The sequence below is a fragment of the Rattus norvegicus genome, chromosome 6 (genome assembly GCF_036323735.1).
Source record: "Rattus norvegicus strain BN/NHsdMcwi chromosome 6, GRCr8, whole genome shotgun sequence".
In the NCBI taxonomy this organism is placed as follows: Eukaryota; Metazoa; Chordata; class Mammalia; order Rodentia; family Muridae; genus Rattus; species Rattus norvegicus.
In genome coordinates, this window is record NC_086024.1 from 31508316 (window position 1) to 31532847 (window position 24532).

General features: G+C 51.9%; 1 protein-coding gene and 1 long non-coding RNA gene across 2 annotated transcripts in view; one reads left to right on the plus strand and one right to left on the minus strand.

The window, feature by feature from the left end:
• Positions 1–10746, minus strand: part of Kcnk3 (potassium two pore domain channel subfamily K member 3) — a 35933-nt gene extending 25187 nt beyond the window's left edge. Inside the window, 1 exon segment of the mRNA NM_033376.2 lies at positions 10368–10746. Within this exon segment, the coding sequence (NP_203694.1) occupies positions 10368–10650 (283 nt within the window). The 5' untranslated portion in view covers positions 10651–10746.
• Positions 10457–14880, plus strand: LOC134479333 (uncharacterized). The gene is made up of 2 exons (XR_010052508.1): positions 10457–10596; positions 13804–14880. It is a non-coding gene; the product is annotated as an uncharacterized LOC134479333 (long non-coding RNA).
• Positions 14881–24532: the final 9652 nt, after the last annotated feature.

Consider the following 24532-nt stretch of genomic DNA (forward strand, 5'->3'; position numbering starts at 1 on the left):
AAAAACACAGATATTTACATAATGATTCATAATCATAGTGAAATTACAGTTATATAATAGCAATAAGGATGTCATGATTGAGGGTCACCAACAACATGAGGAACTGTATTAAAGGGTCACACCACTAGGAAGGTTGAGAACCACTGCTCCAGAGCCTTTTGTGCCCTGTTTCTTGCTCCCTGAAGGTCACACTGCCAGTCTTTGCCTCAGAGGCCCCTCTCAACATTATCCTGCTATGACAGAAAACCTTTGACCCATCCGAGGGGCTTCATTTGGAGCCAGCATGCACACCAGTTGACTTGGACTTCCCAGAACTCTACTAAAGGAGCTGGTTTCTAGACGTCTGATCTTACGATATCTCAGATGCAGCCCTGTAGCATATGTAGACCACCTCAGGAGATTTTAATGGCTTTAGTAGATCCAAGAGGGAAAGGCAAAGCCAGTGAGCTCTCTTAATTCCACCCTGGGTGCCCAGGCTGCCCCAGTGGAAACCAAGGACTCAAAGCATCGCTGGGTAGGGATGAAGCTTAAAGGCTGGGCATTGTAATCTAATAATTAACACAGTGTGATGGTTCTGTAGCCAAAGCCCCTAGTTCTTCCGATGCCAATCTGGGGAATGCCAGAAAGGTATTTTGTAAATGTGGTTACAGTTCACAATCAATTGACCGAGTAAAGGAGAACAGGTTATCCCTAGGCTATGATGCAGGACAATCTATTCTTCCAGATAGACTGCCCAGGTCTGACCCAGTCACTTGAAAGACCCTATGGATTAGCTGAAGATGGAGTTTGCCCCTGAAAATGAAATTCCACCTATGGACAGGAGCCATCATGCAAACTGGGGACTGTTTCAGTCTGCTTTTCTGGGCAGCCTGAAAAGCCATAGACTAGGCTAAGGGCATCCTTCCACATTGTGAGCTAAGTCCCTCACAGTCTGCCTCTTCATACCTCATAGGTTTCCTCTGTTGGTGCTGCTTCCCTGGTTGATGGACACATGGTGGTGGTGGTGGTGGGAGTGGGAGTGGTGGTAGCAGGGGGTGGGGAGTTGTGGTTGGGGGAGTGAATGGGGGGTATTGTGCCATAAGCAGCTTTTATGCTCGCTGGGATGGGGAGCTCACCACCTCTTGGCCAACTCTAACGAGATCTGACTTACTCTGGACAGAATGTTTTTTTTTTTTTTTTCTCTTCTTGTTGGTGTGAATGTTTAACCCCATGGATCTACTCAGAACAAATCTGGTCCTGTAGCAAGGCAGAGGCATGAAGGGGGATTTCTTTTCTCCATGTCTGTCTGTCCTGGGGGCACACATTTATTTAGCCAACTTGACACAAGCTAGTGTTAGCTTAAGACAGGGGCCTTGGTTAAAATGTCTCCGTCAGCTTGCCCCAATCATGGCTAATCTTGATTAACGATTGATGTGACACAAGGGGTGGCGTCACTCTTATGCAGGTGGTCCTGGGGTGTATAAGAAAGCAGACCGTGCAAGCCAGGAGATTCGGGAGAAGCAAGCCAGTAAGAAGGAGGAGGCCTCTGCTTCAGCTCCTGCCTCCTGGTCCTTGCCTTGGGTTCCTGCCTTTGGCCTGGCTCAGCATAGACTGGAATCTCTAAGCCAGACAAACCTCATTCACCAAGTGGCTTTGGCTCACGCTGTGCACCACAGCCTTCATTTTACTACTCTTTTCCCCTCTGACTGACTTCCCGGGTTGTCGATGTCCCTCTAAAGCTTGCAAACACAGGTGACCTGCTGCGCTGAGGAGAAAAGAAGCTTCACACTGCCACCTGTGTTCCACACTGCATTGGTGCAAGGTGGCTGAGTGTCTTGAGCTATGAGGATGGGACTTCTCTAGCTTTTCCTGCCTGGGTCCAGCCCATGGGAGGCAGGGCTTCTACTTGACTGAGGAGATGATTCCCCAGCTGTTGCTCCTAAGAGAAGATGGTGTTATACTGTCCTCGGAGACATTGGGTAGTGCTACAGACTCCCAAATCTACAAGTTCAAACTCCCAGTGCATGATGTTTGGAGGAGGGGCTTCAGGAAATGATGATGGAGTCCCAGTCAGTGGGATCAGTGGCCTTGTAAAAAGAGACCCCTCCCTCCCTTTCCCTCTCCCCTTCCCCCTCTCCCTCCCCCTTCCCTCCCTTCTCTCTGTCTCTGTTTCTGTCTCTGTCTCTGTCTCTGTCTCTGTCTCTCTCTTTCTCTCTGTCTCTCTCTCTCTGTCTCTCTCTCTCTCTGCAAAAGAGAAAATGGAGCCAGGTCTGTGATCTCAGTTACTCCAACATAGTAGGATTAGAGGCTTGAGGTCTCCCTGGGTTGCAGAGCAAATTCAAGGCTATTCTGGGTAATCTGGTCACCCTGTTTCAAAAGCAAACATAGGGCCCGGGACGTAGTGCCTCAGTAGAACCCTTGCCTTGCATGTATGAGGCCCTACATGCAATCCCTGGGTTGAGCAGGCAGGGGGAAGGTCAACTAAAAACCAGGAAGCAGGAAGCAGATCACTCCTTACCAAATGCCCTATCTTCGGATGTCTTGGTTTGGGATTTCTTAGACACCAAAACTATGAGAAATAACTGAGTGTGGGGCAGCCACACAAGGTCTGTACCATTTTTTTTTTGTCTGACTACTCTGGCACAAATCAAGACAGGCAGAGGCCAGGTGGGAGGAACCAGCTTTTCGTTGGTGTTTAGTTCTCCAGAGACCTCAGGAGAGTTTGTGCACGTGTGTGTGTGTGTGTGTGTGTGTGTGTGTGTGTGTGTGTGTGTGTATTGCATGTGAGGTAGGGGACTGCAGCAAACAAGGGCTAGCAGACTCCTGGGTGGCCCCTATGCCCATGGGGAAGACCCTTCATTACTTCTCTGTCCCCCACCTCCATGCTCCCCATACCCCTCCCCCCAATACAGCTACTGAGTGTGGTGCTTAGGCTCCATATCTGGTCCCAGTGAGATCTGGAGAAGGGTGTGCAGCCCTCAGGTCCCATCCTGTGGACTTTTTAGTCCAAAGTAATTAGGACCGCAGTGCCCACTGCATGGCTGTTTGCTGGTTCTTTAGGTCTTTGCTTCCCCAGATGTGGCTGCTTCCAGCAGCAGGAGGACTGCAGGCCTGCAAACCCCCAGGTCTCCGCTAGTGTTCTGCCATTGCTACCTCTCTGCTGGCTTTCCTACAGAAAAGGTTGGGGGTAATTTTTGTTGTGGTCTTATTTATTTATTTATTTATTTATTTATTTATTTATTTATTTATTTGGTGCTGGGGATCAAGCCCCGGGGCCTTGGGCATGCAAGGCAAGCGCTCTACCACTGAGCTACATCTCTGGCCTTTTCTTTATGAAAACGCTAGCTGGCAGGCACACTGGGCTTTGGGAGAGGAGGGCAGAGGGCGGGACAGCTGTCCCATTCCTGCAGGGTGGGGGCTGCCCCTGCAGTAGAACTCCCCCTCCCGCCCTTTTACAAATTTCATTTTCCCTTGTGTCTCTTTCTCTAAGACAAATGGCTTTTGAAAAGGAGGAGATCTGACCCTGATGTGGGACTCTGATGACCTTTGTCATGATTTCAGAAATGTGTTGTATTGCAAACCATGAGGCTGAAGGGTGCCTCTCGATGACTCTCTTTCTGGAATCTTTGTATTACTTACAATTAACTGAACTTTAAGCAGCATGTCTCTTAGATCTCTAGCATGAGTGTCCCGTAAGGCTTGTTATAAATGCAGACTCTCAGGCTGTGCTTTAGAAGAAAGCTGCCCATTCAGAATTTACACTTAAACCAGGGCACCCAGGGCAGGCCCATCCCAGGAGAAGCCCTGGGTGAAACCTGACTCCATGGAGGTGGGAAGCCAGACACCCACTAACTCCTCCACAGGGAGAGGGCTGCCTTTGTGGGCAGGAGGGCTATGGGGAGAAAGAAACAGAGGCACACATGCAGAGACAGAGAGACAGTCAGAGATCTCTAGTCTAGGCACCAAGGCCATGTCCCACTTTCCAGGCCCTTTTTAGGGGATTTTACTGTGTTACTGGATGAAGCAGAAGTGGATACAGGGGCGGTAAGACTCTTTAACTAAGGGCACATAGCTTTAATCTCATAGTGAATCTCTCAGAGTTCAAGGCCTGTACTCTGGTCTACATAATGAGTTCCAGGCACAGCTATAGAGTGAGACCCTGTCTCAACAAACAGACAGACAGAAACACCTTTTGTGAAGAGCGAGAGTAGAAAACCAGCTTTGGCCTGACCCTGCTACAGAAAGACCACCAGGCCAGGAGGCCTTGCCTGCTCTTACCCATGGCTAGGACGCACTTGCAAACGACCAAGTGAAGAATTGGGTTGTGGTAGTTGCCAAGGCCCGGGCAACTCCAGGTGAGGGGCAGGTCCCTGGAGACCCCTGGCAGCTGTCCAAGCACCGGCAGTTTCTGAACAGCAAGAGAGCATGCGTGGCCTGGGAGGCGGCGGCAGCGGCAGCTGGGTGCCCGACTGCTCTCTGTGCTGCCACGACAGGCATTTGTCATGTGCTCTCTGAGAACCAGAGGCTATCAGAGGGGTCAGAAAACAGGGCTTCAAGCCCAGCTCTGATGCTAACCGTGCGACCTTTAGCAAGACCCTTCTCAAGTCCCGTGAGTACACAAGAGGTTCGAGCTAATTCCTCTTTGGGCAAGCTGCCCTGCGTTTTCCCTGGCACCCAATCTATATCTCACAGAGGTTCACACAGAAGAAATCACAGAGACCCCGTGGAAAGAACAGCTCTCGGAAAAGATGCCCAAACACTCACAGGCCCGGCTGGGGGTTGGGTGCGGTGGGGGTGGAGGAAGTCCTGGGGCTGACATTTATTTCTGTAGTGTCTTAGGCAAATTTCCAAACCTCTCTGAGCAAGGGCAGTGTGGGAACGCTGGTGGTGAACAGCAGGCTTGTAGCAGACACACGTCAATTTCCTGAGCCCAAGGCCAGGATGCAGGGTGGGAGGGAGGGGAGCTGTCCACCCTGGATCCTCTGTGGAGGTTTGCCTAGAATGGCAGGATCATGGCCTCTGTTAAGATATTGCTCTCTTTCCCCGCCGTCGTTGCTGGCTGGCCACAGGGAAATAATTTTTCAGTTTTTAAAAATTATTATAAACCCGACGCGCAGACCGGCGGTTCGCGCTGCCAACTGAAAGCTGTTTGGAGTGGTGATCCACAGTACGTTCGTCTGTGCTTGTTTATGTTTTCCTTTGAAAGTACGTATTGTGTTTGTCCTGTCCCCACTGTGGCCAGTCGTGTGCCTGCTATTTCTGTCCTATCCTCGCCTCCGCTCCCTCCAACACCTCCAGTCCCCCACCGGAATGCGTGGGAACTGGACGGGCAGGCAAGCAAGAGGACCTCTGGCAAAATATACCCACTTTTAGGTGAAGAAACTGAGGGTCACCGAGACCAGTGACTGAGCTGGGCGGAACTAGATTAATTTTTTTCCTGTCTCGCTCCAATCGTAACAGGTTCTCCCGGTACAGGAGCCTTTACTCTTCCTCCCTAGTTTTCTGACGGTCTGCCTGCTCAGAAGAGATGGCATAGCCTTTGAACCTGCCTGTCAGGCAGGCTCCAGGCAAGGGGAAGGAAAAGGGGACCCTGCAGTAGGATCTTGGGAGAATAAGACAAAAGGATGAGATAGCCAACCCGACCCTCCCACTCCCGACTCACTGACCTTACTTGTTAAGAGGGGAGCTTTGCCATGGTAACCCTGAAGAGAAAGAGCCGTTCCCTCCTTGAGGGACTTCATGGGGGACGGCAGACTCCATGAGCAGTAACGTTAATGATAGTAAACACTACAGATACTATTAGATGTCGACTCTATCAGGCACGTCCTTTGCATGAAAGTACTACTTCCCGCTGATAATCTCATTCCCGTTTTATGACGGACAAGATGAGATCTGAAAGAGTCGACAGCTTTGGCAAGGCAGGGTAGGGGATAGAAGGTGGGGTTCAGGTGAAGCCACAGGCCCTGGTTGCCAGGGTGGGGCTCGTGGAGTTAAGATGGAAGGGCTAGGCTGTGGGCTTTGAGAGACGCGTGGTGTGAGAACAGCAGGCTGGTTATGGGTTTCATCGAGTGCCCAACTTGCTTTGTAACCTTGGGCAAGTTACTGGGCCGTTTGAGTGGCTGGATGTTCCCTAGTGCTATCTCTCGCTCTATTATAGGGCTCTGTGATTTGGGAAGTGGCCATTCACTTCTGATAAAAAAAAAAAAAAAGGCACTGTTTCCCTCCTGGGCCACCTGCTTGAATTCAATCCCAGGGTCACCACGCTGCACAGTGAGCCACAGAGGGGGGCATACTCAGCAGGGGTCGGGCTAGGAGCCAGGAAGCAACAACACAGGCTTCCTGCCTGGGCTCCATCAGCAGATCAATCACCTGGTCTCTCATTGCCTCAGAGCCAGAAAGATTCCCAGGCCTGCTGTGGGAGAACAGCACCTGTGAGGCTGACATAGCCTTGGGGACATCCAGGTGTCAGGCACAGATCTATCTCTGTGGTCATTAGGTGGTGGGAGAACGGAAAGCTGCAACAAGATGCCCCCTGCCCCCCTTTTCTGGGATGCTTGGCTAGAGATGTGCCAGCTTAAATGTCTTGGTGCCTCCTGACTCCATGGGTCTGGGTTGGGTTTAAGATGGATAAAGAAACTGTCAGAGAGAGAGAGAGAGAGGAGAGAGAGAGAGAGAGAGAGAGAGAGAGTGAAATAGGCCCATTGAGTCTGCATAGGTGCTTTACTCTGAAGCTCTGAGGCCACGGGTGAGTGGCTGACTTAGAGTCTTCCATTGCTTAGCCGAAAGTGGGGGTAATAAGGTCAGTCTTGAAGGACTGGCAGAACTTAACAAGGGAATACAGATGAAGTGCCCGGATAGAGCCTGCCAGAGCGTAGATAATAAAGGGAGGCTGCCATTACTATGGTGGCTACTGTGGCGATAAAAATAGTACCAAGGAGCTCAGTGGTAGAGCACTTGTGTGGCAGGCAGGAGGTCCTGAGTTCCATCCCTGGCATCACAAAATAAGTAAACAGAATTAAACAGATGATAACAGGTTAAGAGGCACGGGGTGGGGGTGGTGGTGGTAGTGGTCAGATTTTGAACCCCTTCTGGGTGACTCCTACCCTCCCCCACCCCATGCCTTCTCTGTAGGAGGAAGTGATGGCACCAGCTGATCCCTGGGCCCGGGCCCTTTCCTGCTCTGACAGCTTTGGGCTATGAATAGAGGGGGCTGGGGCCTGGAGGAGTCTGATGACTCAACAGCTAGGGAAGGCGAGGTTTCCCAAGGAAAGAGTTTCCATTTGTGTCTGGTGAACTTGGGGAGCAGGGAAGGAAGGGTTCCCTTAGCTTCGAGGCCAGGAATGAGGGGGTGGGAGTGGAGGATGTGACTAACCAGGTGAGTGACTAAGTTGGACCCTGCTGACCTTCAACCAATCAGGGCTGCTCGTGAGTATCCTGCAAGTTGGCATCACTAGGCACTTGGTAGGTCTGCCAGGCCTGGCTGGGCCTGGGCTTCAGAACATATGGAAGCAAAGGGAGAGGCCAAGAGCCCAGCAGGGACACAGCCCTGGGTGTGGAGTCAGAAGTCCAAGCTTCCCCTTCTGAGTCCGCTGCCCATCAGCCGGGTGGGTCTGGGCAGGAGATCCCTTCCCTTCCCTGACCCATCCCCACGGCTCTGACTAACAGAGCTAACAATCCCTGCCCTGCCCTGGTAACCATGCTGAGTTGTGAAGTCTAAGATCCAACCAAGCGCTAACACCACTGTGGCCACTAGAGGCTGACTGAGTGAGAGGCTCTCTCACTTACCCAGTCGTATCCGGAGGGATTGGCCACAAGATGGTCCCAAGGAGGGAGATAGGTCAACATGAAGCTGACAACATGCTCACATAGAGCCCCTTCCAGGCATCCTAACCACTACCCCAAGGGCAGCTTCCCCCTAGGTGGCAGAGCCAAACTGAGAGGTGACAAAAAGCCATGAATGAGTGGAAGGGGTAGGGAGTAGGCAACTGAGATGGCATCTTTCTTCTTGACCAGCACTGTCTAAATGAATACCAGCAAAGGGTGTTTTGCTGCTAGCGCCAGTTTCTAGCCTCTCTCTAGGTAAGAACCGTGGTCAATTTGGAAAGTGACAGCAGGGTTGGAGGAGAAGGGTAATGCCTGCCATTTCTGCACACATTAAACCATCACCAGTATTCTCCACTGCTCACGGCTGATGGACACCATGCTGGCTCTCAGAAGCACAGAGATGGACTTTGCCTATGTGGATATTAACATGACACTGTGGAGAAAAAGGCAAAACAAAGCACACCCCTTAAGACATAAATAAAAGAGCCCATACCAGTCATCTTGCCAGTAAACCCTGCTGCAGTCTTCAAGGGCAGTGGCCCTGTGAGGCTTAGAGTAAAGGGTGGGTTTGAACTGGACCTGGGGGCTCTAGCTTGGAGAGCAAAGGGGAGTCAGAGGAAAAGATGTGTTGGGGGTTGGGGATTTGGCTCAGTAGTAGAGCGCTTGCCTAGCAAACGCAAGGCCCTGGGTTCAGTCCCCAGCTCCGGAAAAAAAAAAAAAAAGAAAAGAAAAGAAAAAAAGAAAAGATGTGTTGGATATAAACATGTAAAGTGTTCTCTGAGAAGTGCTTTGGAGGCCGTAGAAGGAGGGCATCCAAGTAGGAAGTAAATACGTCAGATGTGGAGGTGGAGTCATGGGACAGTGGGGAGCTGTGTGGGCTTTGGTGAAGGGGCCTGGGACAGCTCTGGTTTGGGAGTTTGGGTTTTGGCTTTTTTTTCTGGAAGCATTGTCCAGGGGATGCTATTGTTGGAAGCAAGAAGGTCAGCTAGGAGGTTACCGTGAAGCTGGGGACCCGGGGACTTAGAGGAAAGTTGTACTAACTGGGGAATTGGTGTAGGAAGAGGGAGAGAGGTGTACAGAGGCCTCCATTCTGATTTACAGACAGCTAACCCATTGTTAAACCCAGGCAAGTGGCAGTGAGATGTGAAGGAAGGGGCCCAGACCAAAGCTGTCCTTTCGATGGTACCTGGGAGCCCTCTCTCTGCTGCTGGAGAGCAACAGAGCCTCACAACAGAATGCTGCAGTGGATAGACAGTGTCCAGCTCTGTCTTTTACCCACTTCCTCTCCTGTTGACTCCCAGGAAAACGCTGCCATCTTGTTATGGGCTTTGCCAAATGGCAATGAGTCCCCGGGAGCTGGGCCAAGGCAAGGGGGTGGGGGTCAGGATGAGAAGGGGTGGGGAAGAGGGAGGAAACAGCTCCAGGAGGCATCCCAGTGGCTTTGGGGGAAGGTGGGTTCCCAATCTCAGAGTCCAAGCACGTCAGGGCTGGGAAGAGCCCTTGACATCATTTTGGCCAACCTCTACATGTTGGGACATGAGCCCAAGATCCAGGCAGGAGAAGGAACTTGACCAAGGTCGGTCATGCGGAGGGTTAGTGATGGAGCCCGGCTGCAATCATAGGGTCGTGGGAATGGTCGAGCTGTGTAATCTGTCTGGACACTTTAGCAACACGATGAAGGGCCTGGCTGGAGGAGCTTTTCCTGACAGACATCTATTTGTTCTCTCTCTCTCTCTCTCTCTCTCTCTCTCTCTCTCTCTCTCTCTCTCTCGTGTGTGTGTGTGTGTGTGTGTGTGTGTGTGTGTGTGTGTGTACCTGTATGCCATGTTCTCAGAGGCGCTGGGCGTGCTTGTGGCCTCCTACAGCATGATCTGCCCTGGCTTTGGAGAAGTGGAGCCATTCCTGTGAGGTGACTGTTTTACTGGGACACTGGGGAAGAAGGCTAACAGGATCGAATCTGGCTTCCAGTCCCTGATCTGCTGCCCTCAGAGAATTACAGGCCCTGTCTGTTGCAGCCCAAACTCATGGAGGTGGACACACACTCACACACCCACACCCACACGGACACATGCACCCCACCCCCTCCCCAGCAGCACTCAGCCGCAGTTAGAGAGTGGCCCCGTGTGTCACGGAGTGCAGCTCCCAGAATCTACGTGCCTCCCCAACGCCCAGCAGGTGTGGACACCCCGGTGCCCAAGCCCAGCCTCAGGGACACAGAGGAGTGGCGCTCTCTCGGGCTGCTCACTCTGGGTGCCCGGCCCCAGGGCCTAGCCCGGCCACACCCCTCCTCCCAAGCCTCGGCCGGCCGCTCCTGTCCCTCTCACACACTTGAGTCCCCTGGGGTCCTCGCACAGCCCGGCAAGGCCAACTTAGGGCTGGCTGGACTGGAGACAGGTCCAAGTCAGGGGTCCCCGCAGAGCAGACACACCGGGCTGAGCCCCGGCCGCTGGGAGCGCGCGGGTTCGGCGACCCGCCCCGCTCCGCAGGGACCCCTCAGCCGCGGGCGGCTCCCCAGCATCCCAGGTCCCCGCCCCCGTCCCCGCCGGCGCGGCCAGTGTAGTTACCGATTGTGGTGATGACGGTGATGGCGAAGTAGAAGGAGCCGGCGAAGCGCCACTGCACGCCGGCCTTGTGCGGCTTGAGGCGCAGCACGACGCGCTCCAGCTCCTCGTAGCCGCCCTCGCTGAGGTTGTAGCGCGCCCGCAGCTCCAGCTGCCGCAGCTCCAGCCGCTGCCGCTCGATCATCTCCGGCTCCGACTCCAGCGCGTCGAACACCGCGGCGCCCACCAGCAGGTAGGTGAAGGTGCACACGATGAGAGCCAACGTGCGCACATTCTGCCGCTTCATCGTCCCTCCCGGGTCCTCGCCGGCCCTCCGGCGTCTCCGGCCCGCGCCCCGGCCCCGGCCGCCGCCGCTGCTGCTGCCCCGGAGGCGGCCTGGGGCATGGCTGCGCTCGCGGATCTCCACGCCGGGCACCAGCTCCGCACCCCGGGGCCACCGCCGCCGCCGCCGCCGCCGCTGCCGGCCGCCGCGGAGCTGTCCCTTCAGCACCACCCACCGCCCTCCTCCGCCCGCCCCCGCGCCCGCCCCCCGGCCGCCGGCCGCCACCTCCCGCCTGCCCTCCCGCCCAGCCAAATAAGGACTGGGGAGCCGCGCCGAAGGCGGGGGGAAGGGGGAGCAAGCGGGAGAACCCGGGCAGGACAGAGGCGGGAGAGAGAGCGAGAGAGGGAGAGCCAGAGCGGAGGGGGGGGAGCAAGATGGGAGAGGGAGGGAGGGAATGAGAGGGAGAGAGGGAGGGAGGGGGGGAGAGAGAGAGACAGAGACAGAGACAGAGAGAGACAGAGAGACAGAGAGAGACAGAGACAGAGAGAGATAGAGATCCAGTCAGCCAGCCCCAGAGAAAACTAGGTAGAGAAACATAACTACAGGGAAGGGAGAGGACCCCAGGGCAGGGGCCTCTGTGTGTGTGTGTGTGTGTGTGTGTGTGTGTGTGTGTGTGTGTGTGTGTGTGTGTGAGAGAGAGAGAGAGAGAGAGAGAGAGAGAGAGAGAGAGAGAGAGAGAGAGAGAGAAGACTTATAACTACACAGACTCAGGAAAAGAGGGATCTGTCACTGCAAGATGCAAAGAGAGGGACAGACAGAGGGGAAACTTGTGAACACTGTAGTAGATACAAATGCCCTGAAGGGGGACAGAAAGAGAAGAGGAAAGGGCAAGTCCCCCAGCCCCCAGCCCCCCAAAGCAATCTTCTTTCTCTCCCTTTTGCCCAAGTCATAGTGCTGAGGCTGGAGGGGACCTTGGGCCCTACTGGCTTGCTCCTTAGTCCGAGGATAAGGAAACTGAGGCATAGGAGGTGAAGTGACACACAGGACACACTTGGAGAGTTGGGGACAGGACTGAGGCTCAGTCCTCCCCACCAGGTCACATGTTCTCCCCTGTGTTCTAGCATTTGACTTACCTTAGAAACTATCAGAGATCTGCTGTGGCCTAGGACACACAGGACCCAATACTCAAGGAAACACTTTCTCTCCTGACACCAAGCCCCTCTCAGGTTAGCACCAGGCACTGGGGACTGGCTGAGAAAGCCCATGCTGGTGGCTGAGGCTACTTACCCCATCTTGAGATTCATGGCCCTTGCCCTACACCAGCACAACAGGCATGACTTGGGTGTTACAACATAGAAAACACAGGATGCCACCTTGAAGCCCAGAACAGGGTTAGGGATCTAACTAAAACTGGGGTTGGGGGTGAGGATGTCTAGATCTAATAACTCACTGACAGACTGAAGGAACTGGGACAAGGAGGTCCGCCTGCCTCAGTTTCTTCATTTGTCAACATGGGGGCCTGCGGCACTGAAGTGGGGACTCAGGCAAAGTGTGACTGCCCCTCTTGGAGCCTCATGCCCTTATCTCTGCCATGAGCTGTCATGGTGGATGATCCCTGGGGCCTTACTCAGCTCCAAACAGCTCTGGACACGGACGGACTGAAAGAGCAGAATGATCGGAATGTAAATCCCAGTGCCAAGAAGGGTCAAACAGCCCTTCACAGGACCCTGGCATAGGCCATGCAGAGAGACATGGAATAGGCCCAAAACCCATGGCTCAGGAGGTAGCCAGCAAGGGAGGGCACCATCTGCCACATTCGGGCCTGGGATGTCATTGCCAGATACCACTTTTTATCCAAAAACACCTCAGAAGTAGCATAAGCCCATTCACTCCACAAGGATGTATCCTTGTGTCTTTTCAAGTATGCCACACCTGTGACCTTAACCTTCTCCTTGGTCCCCAAAGATAGGTCTGCTTATAATTATAAGTCCTATAATTAGGACTGTTTTATAGATGAAAGAAACTGAGGCTAGCGGCAATACAAATCACCCAGGGTCACTAAGCCGAGAAGAGACTTTTTGTCAGTTTGGTTCTGAAGCCCACATTCTTTTTTTTTTTTTTTTTTTTGGTTCTTTTTTTCGGAGCTGGGGACCGAACCCAGGGCCTTGCGCTTCCTAGACAAGCGCTCTACCACTGAGCTAAATCCCCAACCCCTGAAGCCCACATTCTTATCCTTCACAATCTTTTCCTGGAGTCCCTCAAGCCTTTCTTTCTCCACCCGTAAAATGGATTTGATCATTAGGTATCAGTCCCCTGAGTAGGTGGCTTTAAGGAATCTAAGGAAGTGATACGTTTGCAAGGAGAAAAGGTGAGGTTCTCTGGTGACCTATACTCTTTTAAGACTCAGGTGTCTAGGCCACACCTTGGTGAGGGGACCTGTGCCCCCTCTCCCCACAAAGGAAAATCTTCCCTTGGCTTTGTAGACCTGTTGAGGATTTCTGTCCCTGGCATCCTTTGGCTTCAGGAAGAAAAACCATGCCCTTCCCATAATTCCATGTGCTTCTGATGGACTGGTTCCTGCTCAGGGTCCATCCAGGAGCTAGTTTCTTCCAAGATCTGTCTGACCATGCAGGTGACTTCCTTAAGGTTGGGTTAGGGGGATGCTGTCAGGTTGTTCCCATTCTGGCTACCAAACCCGGACTACTATACAAATGACAGGCAGTATTACTAAGTGAAAGAGCTTTAGGAGGGAAGCCGTCACTGGGGCAGAACATTTATTATTAATTTTAATGGCGCTTATTCTTGTAGCTCTTGAGAACTAGAGGGATTCTCAGAGATCATCTCACTCAGCTCCCTCGTGTTACAGGTCAGGAAACTGAGGCCTGGACAGGAATGAAGGTCCTACAGAGGGGGGTAGTGCTTTCACGGCCTCCACTACAGATGGGGACCAGAACACCTGTATTGTGTGTGCTGAGTCCCAGAGGACAGCTTGAGTTTGTTTACCCATCCATCCTGTCCCTTGCGGAGGGAGGGTTGGGGTGGAGGAGTGTGCTGACACAATTAAGGTTTTTGAACCATCTCCGGGACAGCAGGCACAATTCCAGCCATCGTCTTCCTGGTGAGCGAAATTGGATTGTATCTGAGTCCTAACAGCGTACCTCGGTTCCTTCTGCACAGGACCCTCGGACCTGCCCGCGCCTGCTCTCAGTCAACCTGTCTCTGCCTTGTCTGCTGCAGCGTTGGAGGTCAGCTGCTTCCTTGCCGCATCCCTAAGTGGTGGGTTTGGACCAGGAAATATCAACATGCCTTCCACTTATAACATCCCATGCCCTTCCTGCCCCAATTACATCTGCTTATAACATCCTCTTGAGAATTAGGCAAAAAAGGGAATAAACAGCCACTTCTTTGAAGACTAGTTTGTGAGGAAAGAAACAGCCACAAGGTTAGAGTAAATTGTTTGGAATTTATCATTAGCTGCCATGCTCCACTGTGTACTAAACACCATACAGTCATTTTCAGCTTAACATGCCTCCCTGAGCATCTGTAAGCTCTCAACACATCTGTGTTCTCATGTTCCTGAGACTCCTAGGTCTCCAGGGTTCCCACTGGAGATACTGGTACCTTCTTGTCTCTCCTACCTTCTTCTGCCGACCTTCTATTCATTCAGGCTTCAAGACCCAGCCTAAAGTCTCCATGTAGCCCTTCCCACTCATGACTCCCAACCCCAAATCTGAACCACCTGCTCCTTTGTACCTTTGTGGACTTCTGAGTGTCCATTCCTCTTGTCAAGTAGATTATTTGCTCTTACGACTCCCTCACTGGCTTGATATCTTTTCCTGGGTAGAGACAATACTATGCTTTTACAATACTATTCTTCCCATAATGCTTTGTACATCAAAGCTGCACTACACGTCTCAACACAAGACTGCCTCTGCTGGGTTCACAATCAGCTTGGGCATTAAAGGGACTCAGACAGTTGAGGCTGGGACAAAGAAAACTTCAGCAATCCTGCCTCCATGCCTACAGACAAGATTCTTCTCAACTGGGGCGAGTCCTGCCAGGGAGGAGAAGAGCAAAGACAGAGCTCAGTGTCTGCAGGGCTCAGGAAGCAGGTTCTACAGCAGGGGACGTGAACTGACAACCCCGAGGCTTGGACTTGGGAGATGATGCTGTTGGGTGAATTTGGGAAGCTGAGTGGCTTCTCTTTGCCTCAGTTCTGATTTCCGAGAAATAAAAGCAACAGACAAGTCCTGATGATGCCCTTGTTCATTTTACAACGAGAGAGGGTATGGGCTTCAGGGATGGAGGCACAGAGACCCTCTATCCCACCACTTCTGATACTGCTGTGTGGACAGTTTGGTTGGAGACCGGGGCAGGGCCAGTGAGGGATGGAGTGGAGAAGCTGACTTGGAGTCCTGGTTCAAGGACTGACCTATTATCAATTACGAGTTAGCCCAGAGCCTTGGGAGACGTTCCGGACCATCCTGTCTAGAGCAGACCATAGGTTCCCATAAGCCTTTCCTACCTCACTCATAGGAGTGAGCTTTGGCACAACAGCCAGCACAGAGAAGGTGCTTTGCAAACCTTTCTTGAGCCCTTCCTGCTGGCTCTAGTCACCTAAGTGGGTTGGTGAGAGCTGGGGCTTCAGAGAAGCAAGCAGAGGTAGGGGAAGGGCTCCAGAACCATCTCATTATCAGCCAGGGGAAGGCCGGAGTAGTAAGAGGACTCACGAGCAAAGGCAGAGAAACAGGTTGGCAGCTACAGGATGCCGCACCAAAGTCACAGCTCTGGACAGTAGGTTCTGGGTGCGAACGAGAGGTTTCTTGGTATATCTCCAGAGGTAGTGAAGTTGGGGATTAGCTTGGCTTTCCAGAGCATAACTGGTCCCACAGCAACGGCTTGCATTTGTCAAGAGCCACTGTTTGTTTAACATCTCAAGCCCAAGTCAAACACAAAAGGCAACTGTTAGCAAAGCCGGACTCTGTGGGCTGTTGGGAGAGAACTGGGCCGGGAAGCTGAACACCTGGCCCTCTTCGCCCTGCACTAGCTGGCCGAGAGAAAAGCTGTGTCAATCTGAGACAAAGGGCACAAAACCCCGGCCCCTAATAAGACCAAGGACCAATTATTCTCAGAAGCACTGCTGGGGGCCTCAGGTTTGCTCCTGATCAGCATTCGCATAAATATTAAGCCCTGAGTCTAAGCTGCCCGTCCCCCTGCACCCCACTAGACAGCCCTCCTTTCTCTGGCTGTAAATGCTCTACCTGCGGTGAGGATCCTCATCGCTGGGTGCCTGAGGATGTGCTGGGAGGTGAGCGAGGACCCAGAAGTGGCCACATTGTATCCACCCCCTGTACGTTACAAATCCTGCTGCTTGTCCTCAGCCGGCTAGCTTGGTTTTTATTCTCCGCAGCAGTGTGGGAGCTTGCCCACTTCCTCCTCAGCTCTGCCGTTACTCACTTTCTGATTTCGATGTGTTTCCAGGCCTCCCTATTTTCTCTGTAGACTCCTCCTTCTCTCTCCTTCCCTTTCTTCTTTAAAACTTCTGCAGCAGTCTCACCCTCATAGACACGGGATGGACTCAGCCGTTACTGAGATCGCAGGCAGGCGGACAGGTAAGACTCCTCTTTAGCCCACCGTATGTGGGCGTGAGCATGTGTACACGTGTGTTCATGTGTTCAGGAGGTTGTGAGCTTTACTGTTTCAGCTTCTGTCCTGGTCTCCTCCCCATCCTTGAATTTCTAAGCCTTCTCATTTTCCACCCTACACCATTCATGTTTCTTTCATTAAATTACACAATTAAAGCCAGAGAAATCCTTAGACCTCTAGTACTCTGAAGAAACCGAGGCCTGACAAGGGGCATGCATACCTCCAGGCCTTGAAGCACACAGGGCCAGAGCTGGGACTCATGCCCAGCTCCCCTGGCTGCCCTATCTATGGCCACAAGATAAGTTCCTGTACTTGCCACTTTCATAGCAAGGTCCCCAGATTGTTTTCTGGAGAGATGCTAGAGTGGCCATGGCCCATCTTTCCGGATAAACACGGAGTTGCTGAAGAGAGGCTGGAGATGTCGTCAACAGCTCACAAATCTTGAGATCCTTCTTTGCAGGTTTATGGCTTCTGAGAAGCAGAGGCAGCCTGTTCTCAGCACCAAACACAATAATTATAATAGCACTCGCAATGATTAATCAGCCAGTGAGTATTGAGTGGTGCTGGGCAGGCACGGCAGGGTGAGAGAGAGAGAGAGAGAGAGAGAGAGAGAGAGAGAGAGAGAGAGAGAGAGAGTGTGTGTGTGTGTGTGTGTGTGTGTGCATGAGTATATGTGTATGTGTGTGTGTGTGCATGTGTGAGTGAGTGTGTGTGTGTACATGTATGTGTGTGGGTGCATGTGTGTGTGAGCATGTGTCTGTGCATGTGTGTGAATTGGGGCAGGGGAACAGGCAACAGTGGTGACTCTGTTCCCACAAGCAGGCTGTGAATGTGTTCCCCTTAATGGAAGGGGACAAAATGCCACCATAGCCCATTTTGGATTCGACGTGCTTAAGGGGAACCTGGGACTGTCCAAGATTGTACTTGTTCTGACTCAGGCAGGATCCTGAGCTTTACAGGCCTAGCCACCAAGCTCCAGACTGCATTGGAAGCAACGAATTGACAAACAAGCGCAGGTTCCAGGCCTGTCAACCAGATTAATTAGGGGCCTTGCCAGGATGATGTTCATGGCACGGGCAAGAGGACTTGGGATGCTCAGCCTGGAGAAAGAGACAGGGGCCATGTGAGCTGTCACACAGGATGGATTAGCTTTGTCCTGTGGGGCCAAGAAGGGACCAGTGACCTTTGGGATGATGCACCAACAATCAGCACAGCATAAGATGGAGTGGCCTCCATGTGTCCACAAACTGCTGGGGTGCCAATGACCTCATGGTCAAGAGCGCAGACAAGCATAGTCCAATTGATCTGCTTTAGAAAGATTCTTGGAGCTAGTACCAGGCCAGACACATAGTATGTCTACAAGAAATGAACGTATTGGGTTCAGGGGTTAGACAAGATGCCCTTTGTGATTCAAGTGGGCTCACTCTTAACATTTCTGGAGCAGTCTGTCTGTGCTCCAGCCTGGAATGCTGTAAGTCCCTGGCTCTCAGCCTCCAGAAGGGCTGCTCTGCAGATCTTGCTGCTGTATCTCCTCAATGCTATTTTCTCTTGACTACCCTCAAACCAAGCCCAAAGCCCACCCACATCCACCCTACACACTGCCACCTGCAGAGGTCCAACATACAACATGCCCAGTAGCCCTGGGGCTTCAGCAAAGGAAATGGGCCTGTGGCAGGCTAATTACTGAGAGCTGATTCTATTAAGTAGATAGCTCGCTCCCAGCAAAGCAATTACACCTAATCAGCCCCTTGCAGCAGCCCAACGGGACAGCCGTGTGAGCCTGACACATGTGTGAGCAGGGACATCAAAGCAGCCTGGGAGCAGGCCTGGTGGGCTCCTCTAAGGCCAGGGATGCTTCCAAAGGGGTCTCAGGGTGTCTTGGGGGCCCCAGCAATGTGGAGACTACACTGGGATGGGGGTGGGAGACTCGAAGGCCTGAGCAAAGACCAAGCTCTGCCACAGAGGAGCTAAACTTCCCTGAAGAGAATATTTCTTGTGCCTTAGCTTCCATGTACTCAAGGGAACATGTCAGACTAGAGAGGCTCCATTCCAAGCTTGAGACTCTAGTCACTCTAGATTCCCATCTAGGTTAAAGTAATTCAAAAGAAACCTGTTTGATGGCTAGACAGACAGCTCAGTCAGTAAATCTCCTGCTTTGCAGGCACAGGGAGCTGAGTTCTAGCCCTACAAATCTATATTAACAATAACCAGGCAGGATAGTGCATGTGTATAATCCCAGTGCTGGGGAGGTAGGGATAAACGGATCCTTGGACTCCGCTGGTCAACCAGCTTAGCCTACTTTATGTTTCCAAGCCAGTGGGAGAGCCTGCCTCAAAACAAAATCGATAAAAACAATGTGGGCAGAATCGTGAGAATGAATGACAATGAAGTTGTCCTCTGGCCTCCACATGCATTTGCGCAAATGCACACACACACACACACACACACACACACACACACACACACACACACAAACAAACACATACACACATATATACACCACACACATATGTACATACACACATAAACACACACATACACAAACACACATATACATAGCACACATATACATAATACACACAAACACATATACACATATATACCACACCTACACACAAACACACACATATGAACATACGCACATAAAACACACACATACACAAACACACACACATATATAGCACACACAAACATGCACATACATAATACCACACACACATAAACAAAACACACTTACATACATACACACATAAACACACATACATAAACACACACATGTACTCTCATGTGTGTGTGTCCTCCCTCATCTATTTAAAATATCCAAATGTGGATATTTTACTGATTTTTATTTTATGTGTATGAGCATTTGTCTGCATGTAAGTATGTGCGCCACGTGTGTTTGTCCTTAATGTAGAAGAAAGTGTCTCGGATCCCCTGGACTGAAATTTAAATACTTATGAGCTTCCATAGAGGAGCTGGGAACCAAGCCTGGGTATTCTGCAAGAGTAGCACCTGTTTCTAACCAATGCGGCATTTCTTCAGCCCCATCAGTCCATTAGGCCATGTTTTTAAAAAGATAACTGGAATAATTATATATTATTCGTGTTTGTATTTTTATCTAGGAAATTAATGAAATGAGTTTCCCCCAAAACATCCATGGCTTTTTAAAAAAGTCACAGTTTGGTGGCGTCTGGGTCCCAGGTTCATCGAGGAAGTAGGACCAGGCGTAAGTACGAAGAGGAGAGGGGAGAGGGCTCTGGAAATGAAGGGTGAGCAGGATGGGGCCAAGGGAGATGCTAACCACCCAGAGGCTCTCTGTCCTCTGGGCTACACAGCACACTCCTTTCCCTGGGGAAGAATCCCCTTGAGAGCATTTAGAAGCCATCAGGACGATAAGGAAGGTGTTCCTGCCATTGAACCCCTGGGTCTCTGGGCTGGTACCTAGTCATTGGTGTGACCCAAAGTCAACAGGCTGAGCAGCAGAGGCTGGGGACGAGGTGCAGCCATCTCTCTGGTGATTCTATGGTGAAGACGCTGTTAGCATTGGGGCCTGGGGCTGCTCTGCCTCACAGCTATCTCCTCTGTGCTGATGGTTGTAGTCATGGCTTTGGGAGCAGGGTGGCCTTGCAAGCCAAGGGGTCACCTGATTTCCTGCTCCTTCTGGCCTTGGTGATCTCAGATGACCGGTGCCATCACAGGGCCTTGGTCTGTCCGCTGAGAGGAGCTTTGTGGCTTAGCAGCAGCCAGCCCCTGTGAGGCCACCAGTGGCCCTTGAGCACCCACGGTGGGGACTGGGGAGCTGGTCAGAGGAAAGATGGCTCTCCTAGGTGGGACCGAAGGGAGAAGAGGGAGAAGGTGGCTGGCGGATTCAGGTTTGGGCTTCCTGCCCCTCGGCAGCTGCTCACCACTTTCCAAGAGAGTGGCTGTGAAGAGGATCCCACTTTGTTCCCATCTGCTTCTCCTGGTGACAGACAGGAAGGCCAGCCGGGGAGGCGGGTGGGACCTCAAGCACAGCTAGAGAAACCTTGACTGCTACCCGGAGGCTGGGGGACAGAGAGAAAGAGGAATATGCAAGATGCCTGGTTGTGGTGTCACACAATGAGATCATGGCCTTTTTGGCTCTGCCTTATTCCCAGAGCAATCTCATGCCCTACCCCATTCACCTCACACCAGGATCCCTTAAGGCCGTTCTCTCTGCCATACATATCCTTTTGCCATTCTGCCAAATGCTCAGGTCTCGCTCTTGTCTTTAAACCAGAAACACAAGGCACTAGGTACACATAGGCATATGCTGGTGCTCCTGACAGTAGAGGGACAGGGCCATCCTGCTCTGTGACAGTAGAGGGACGGGGCCATCCTGCTCTGCAGAGGAGGACACAGACAACCACTGAAGCAACTGTCATAGTTCTCAGTGAAGCAGGGTTCAATCCCTGATCAGTCTGGCTCCAGCCTGTGCTTTTCCCTCTCGGCTACGCTCCCTCACTAGAAAATGACTGAGGGCAGAGCCAGGCACCAACAGGGGAATCAGAACAGAAGGTGCTGTTAACGCTGGGCTGGCACACAGCTAGAGCGCAGAAAAATGCAGTCACACGAATGAATGAGGAGCTCTGAACGGAAGGCGCCGGGCAGGTCCAAGAATCAGCGTCAGGGTTTAGCATGCCTGGATGGAGGCTCAGCTTCAGGTGGGAGGCGGGTCCTAGATGTAGGCAAAGCCTGGTGACTCTACCTCACACAGGGGCTCAGAGAGGAAACCATCAGGGAACTGCTCTGGACCCGTTGAAGCTGGAGATGAGGAAGGGAAACAGAGCTATCTTGGCACAGTGCTCGGGCACCCAGCCCAGGCAGGGATTCAGAAGGTCTCCGTGTCTGTGCGGAGCCAAAGGATACTGTTGGGGCTTTGAGCTGGTGCCTGAAGAAGAAGGGTGTATCTGGTGGCCTTAATGATCTGAAGGGGATGGGGCTGTCCTACCCATATGGACCAAGGTTGGCACAGGGAGGAGGGCACGAGATGGGGGTGGGATATCCAGGCCGTGCATAGATCTCTGCTCATCCAGAGATGGTGTGTGTGGTCCAGTGAACCACAGAAACCACGGCACGTCAGGGAGATGGAGGTCAGCTGGGAGGCAGCGCTCAGGCAGAAGGGCACAGCACCATCAGGGACACGGAAAAAGTGATGTCGTTAAGGAACAATGTGAGCCAAAGGAATGAGCTGTAACTGACTGGACCTGAAAGGACAAGTGGGAAAACGGCTGCCAGGCGCCCATGGGTGTCTGATGATGGCCTGCCACTACCCTAGGGAAGACGCCAAGCCTCAGACCCAAGGCTTAGATAGTTACCCACCAGGCCTCGTGGTCCTCCCTGGCTTTGATAATGCACCCTTCACCCCTTGGCCTGTTAATCAATGCATGATAAATCGAGTCCCAAAAGATCCTGTCCAGACTGCGCTGCCCTGATTCTCCAAGGAAGACCCAAGGAGGCAGCAGAAGTTACAACTGAAGGCTGGGAGGAGTTCTTGGTTGTGCAAGGTGGCCTGAATCTCTCCCCTACCCCAGCTTCAAAGAGGGGATTCCTTGCGTCTCCTCTCTGAGAAAATAGGATAAAGAAGCCTCTGACTCTGGCTTCTCTTTCCTCCTTTGGTAAGAGCTGGATAAAACTAGTCCAAACCTGTAGCCCCAAAAGAAGCTAGCCTGAGGCTGAGGACACCTGGCTGGGAGGGGAGACTTCTTGGGTCTCTCCTGGGATGGTAGGCTGTGGAAAGCCTCAGCAGTGTTGAGGAGTTTAGGATCTGCCAGAACTATGATGGAAGGGAAGCTGTGTGGTAAGGGCTGAGCTGACCCAAAGTCGCTAACAGGTGACGAAGCAGCAGAGGCCTAGAGAGCAGACCCTGGTTAACGTGACCCCAGCATGTGGTCATTGAGCTCTGTCCCCATGTTGTTTCCCACTGAGAAAAATGTTGTTTGCTGGCATCGAAATTCCGGGAGACCATGTTTACCATAGATGGGGGCCCCATCTATTCTCCTGATACTTCTGTGAGGTGTAACATCTCCATGGGGCCAGGGGGTGTTTCTCACCTAGTATTTGGGGGTAAAGGATCTTGTAGGACTGAGGGAGTGGGGCTGTAAAGGGTAGCTGGTTCCCAGTGGCTTGATAGGGCAGACAAATGGTTTCATCAAGGCTTCTGTCCGATTGCCAATGGGATAGAAAGGAATGTGTAGATGTGTACATTCCAAACTTGGGTGTTTCTCTTTATCATATCTGTTCATATGTGGTTATGCGGTCCTCCCCACTCCTCTACAGAACATGGACAGTTTCAGGGCTTCCTCAGACAGTAGATGGGCATGGCAGTACCCACGCAATTCCTACAACACGCCGTGGTCTCTCTCCTCTCTATACATACCAGAGTCCTCATAAAATGTGGTGGCTGTCCCTCTGCGGCCAGACAGGTTCCCTAACGGCTCCCATTAGCAATCCTGTCTTGCCTCTGGTGTCTGCCTTTGTGTCTTGCTTCAGGCCAGCTGTCTTTCCAATAGCAAGGTAGAGGACAGAAGGAACACTTCCGGACAGAGGCTGAGGCAGAGTGGGTAATGAAGCCTGGAGCTGCCTAAGCCTAGGTCAGGTTCTGGGCTTCCCCTGGCCTCAGGTCCAGCAGAGCTCCAGGGCTGCAGGGGTAGCGGCAAGCTGAGATCGCTGTTCTGTTTTCTTAAGCTCCCAGCTGGGACTAGGAACACCAAATCCTCTTTGAATAAAACAGAAAAGGGATTTAAAAAAAATCAAGACATTAACCTTGTGAAACTGGACCCCCCCCCACTCCCACATAGAGATTAACTTCTTCCCGCAAGCTTTTTTTTTCTTTCCAGTTTTCATTTCTATAAACATCTTAATTCATGCCAACATCACAGCCAGCCTGGATTACAGATGGATGGAGAGGTGAATGAAATAGTCACTCTCTCTCTCTCTCTCTCTCTCTCTCTCTCTCTCTTTCTCACACACACAAACACACACACACACATACACACATACACACACACATGCACACACTCACACATATACACACATATACACATACACACTCACACACATACACACACACATACACCCACATACATACATGCACATATACACACTCACACACATACACACACAGACACACATACACACATACACACACATACATGCACATATACACACTCACACACATACACACACAGACACACATACACACACAGACACACACATACATACATGCACATATACACACTCACACACATACACACACAGACACACAGACACACACTCACACACATACACACACACACACCCCTGGAGCAGTGGAAAGAGCAGTGAATGAGATGCAGAAGAGCCAGGATTCAGAGTCAGAGTTCACTTTCGTCACCTGTAAAAGTAGTAGTTAGCCCTTCTGCCTCGGCCTCTCTGTGAACTCTGTCTCGTCTGATGGTCCCTTCCATCAGTGTCTTCTATGCTGCCAGAGAGCCAGCTCCCACCCACACCCATGGTGACACACCACACCAACTAAAGGGTTCTTTTCATGCCCACACTAGATGCCACTCTTTTTTTTATATATATCACAGGTTCCAGCAGGACAGGGACAAGCTGCTACGGTTCCCTGTACCTGCTCTGCAGGTCTTCGTGAGTAAATAAAGAGTGGATGATTCTCCAAGTTGCTCTTTACACCTGGAACAGGGTTCAGCGTCTTGCATGAAATCTGGACCCAAATCTTGAGATAGGGAGACTCTCCTCTTGGGGTGCGGAGACCTTTCTGGAATGTTCCTTCCTTTCCCCTCCTGCCTCCTAAGAGAGCCTCAAAGCCCGTTTCTTCGGAAACCTTCCTCTGACTCTGCAGCAGCATCACCCCAATCAAGCAACAGACTGTCGTCGCACGTTCTCCGTTCTTCCTCCCACCTTCGTCTGACAAGACAGATCATTTCCATCCCTTGATTATGTTTTGCTTTGAGGCTGCAGCCAGCTGCAGTGATTCTCAACTCTGGGTGGCAGTGGAGAGGAGGGTCATTATGGGGCGCCTTGTCTCAGTGGAGATCAGGAGGCAGGTGCTGGCTTCCTCCATGGTTTTGAGGCTGGGGTAAAGGCAGGACTGGCTTTGGTTGGGTCAAAGGTTCAGGGGAAATCCCACTTGACTTTCATTTTGGTCAGCATTCCTCAAAGTGTGCTCAGAGACCAGGTTCCCTCGAGGGGTTCTGTGGAAGAAACCCCCGGCTCAGATATATTTGGGGGGAGCTCAGCT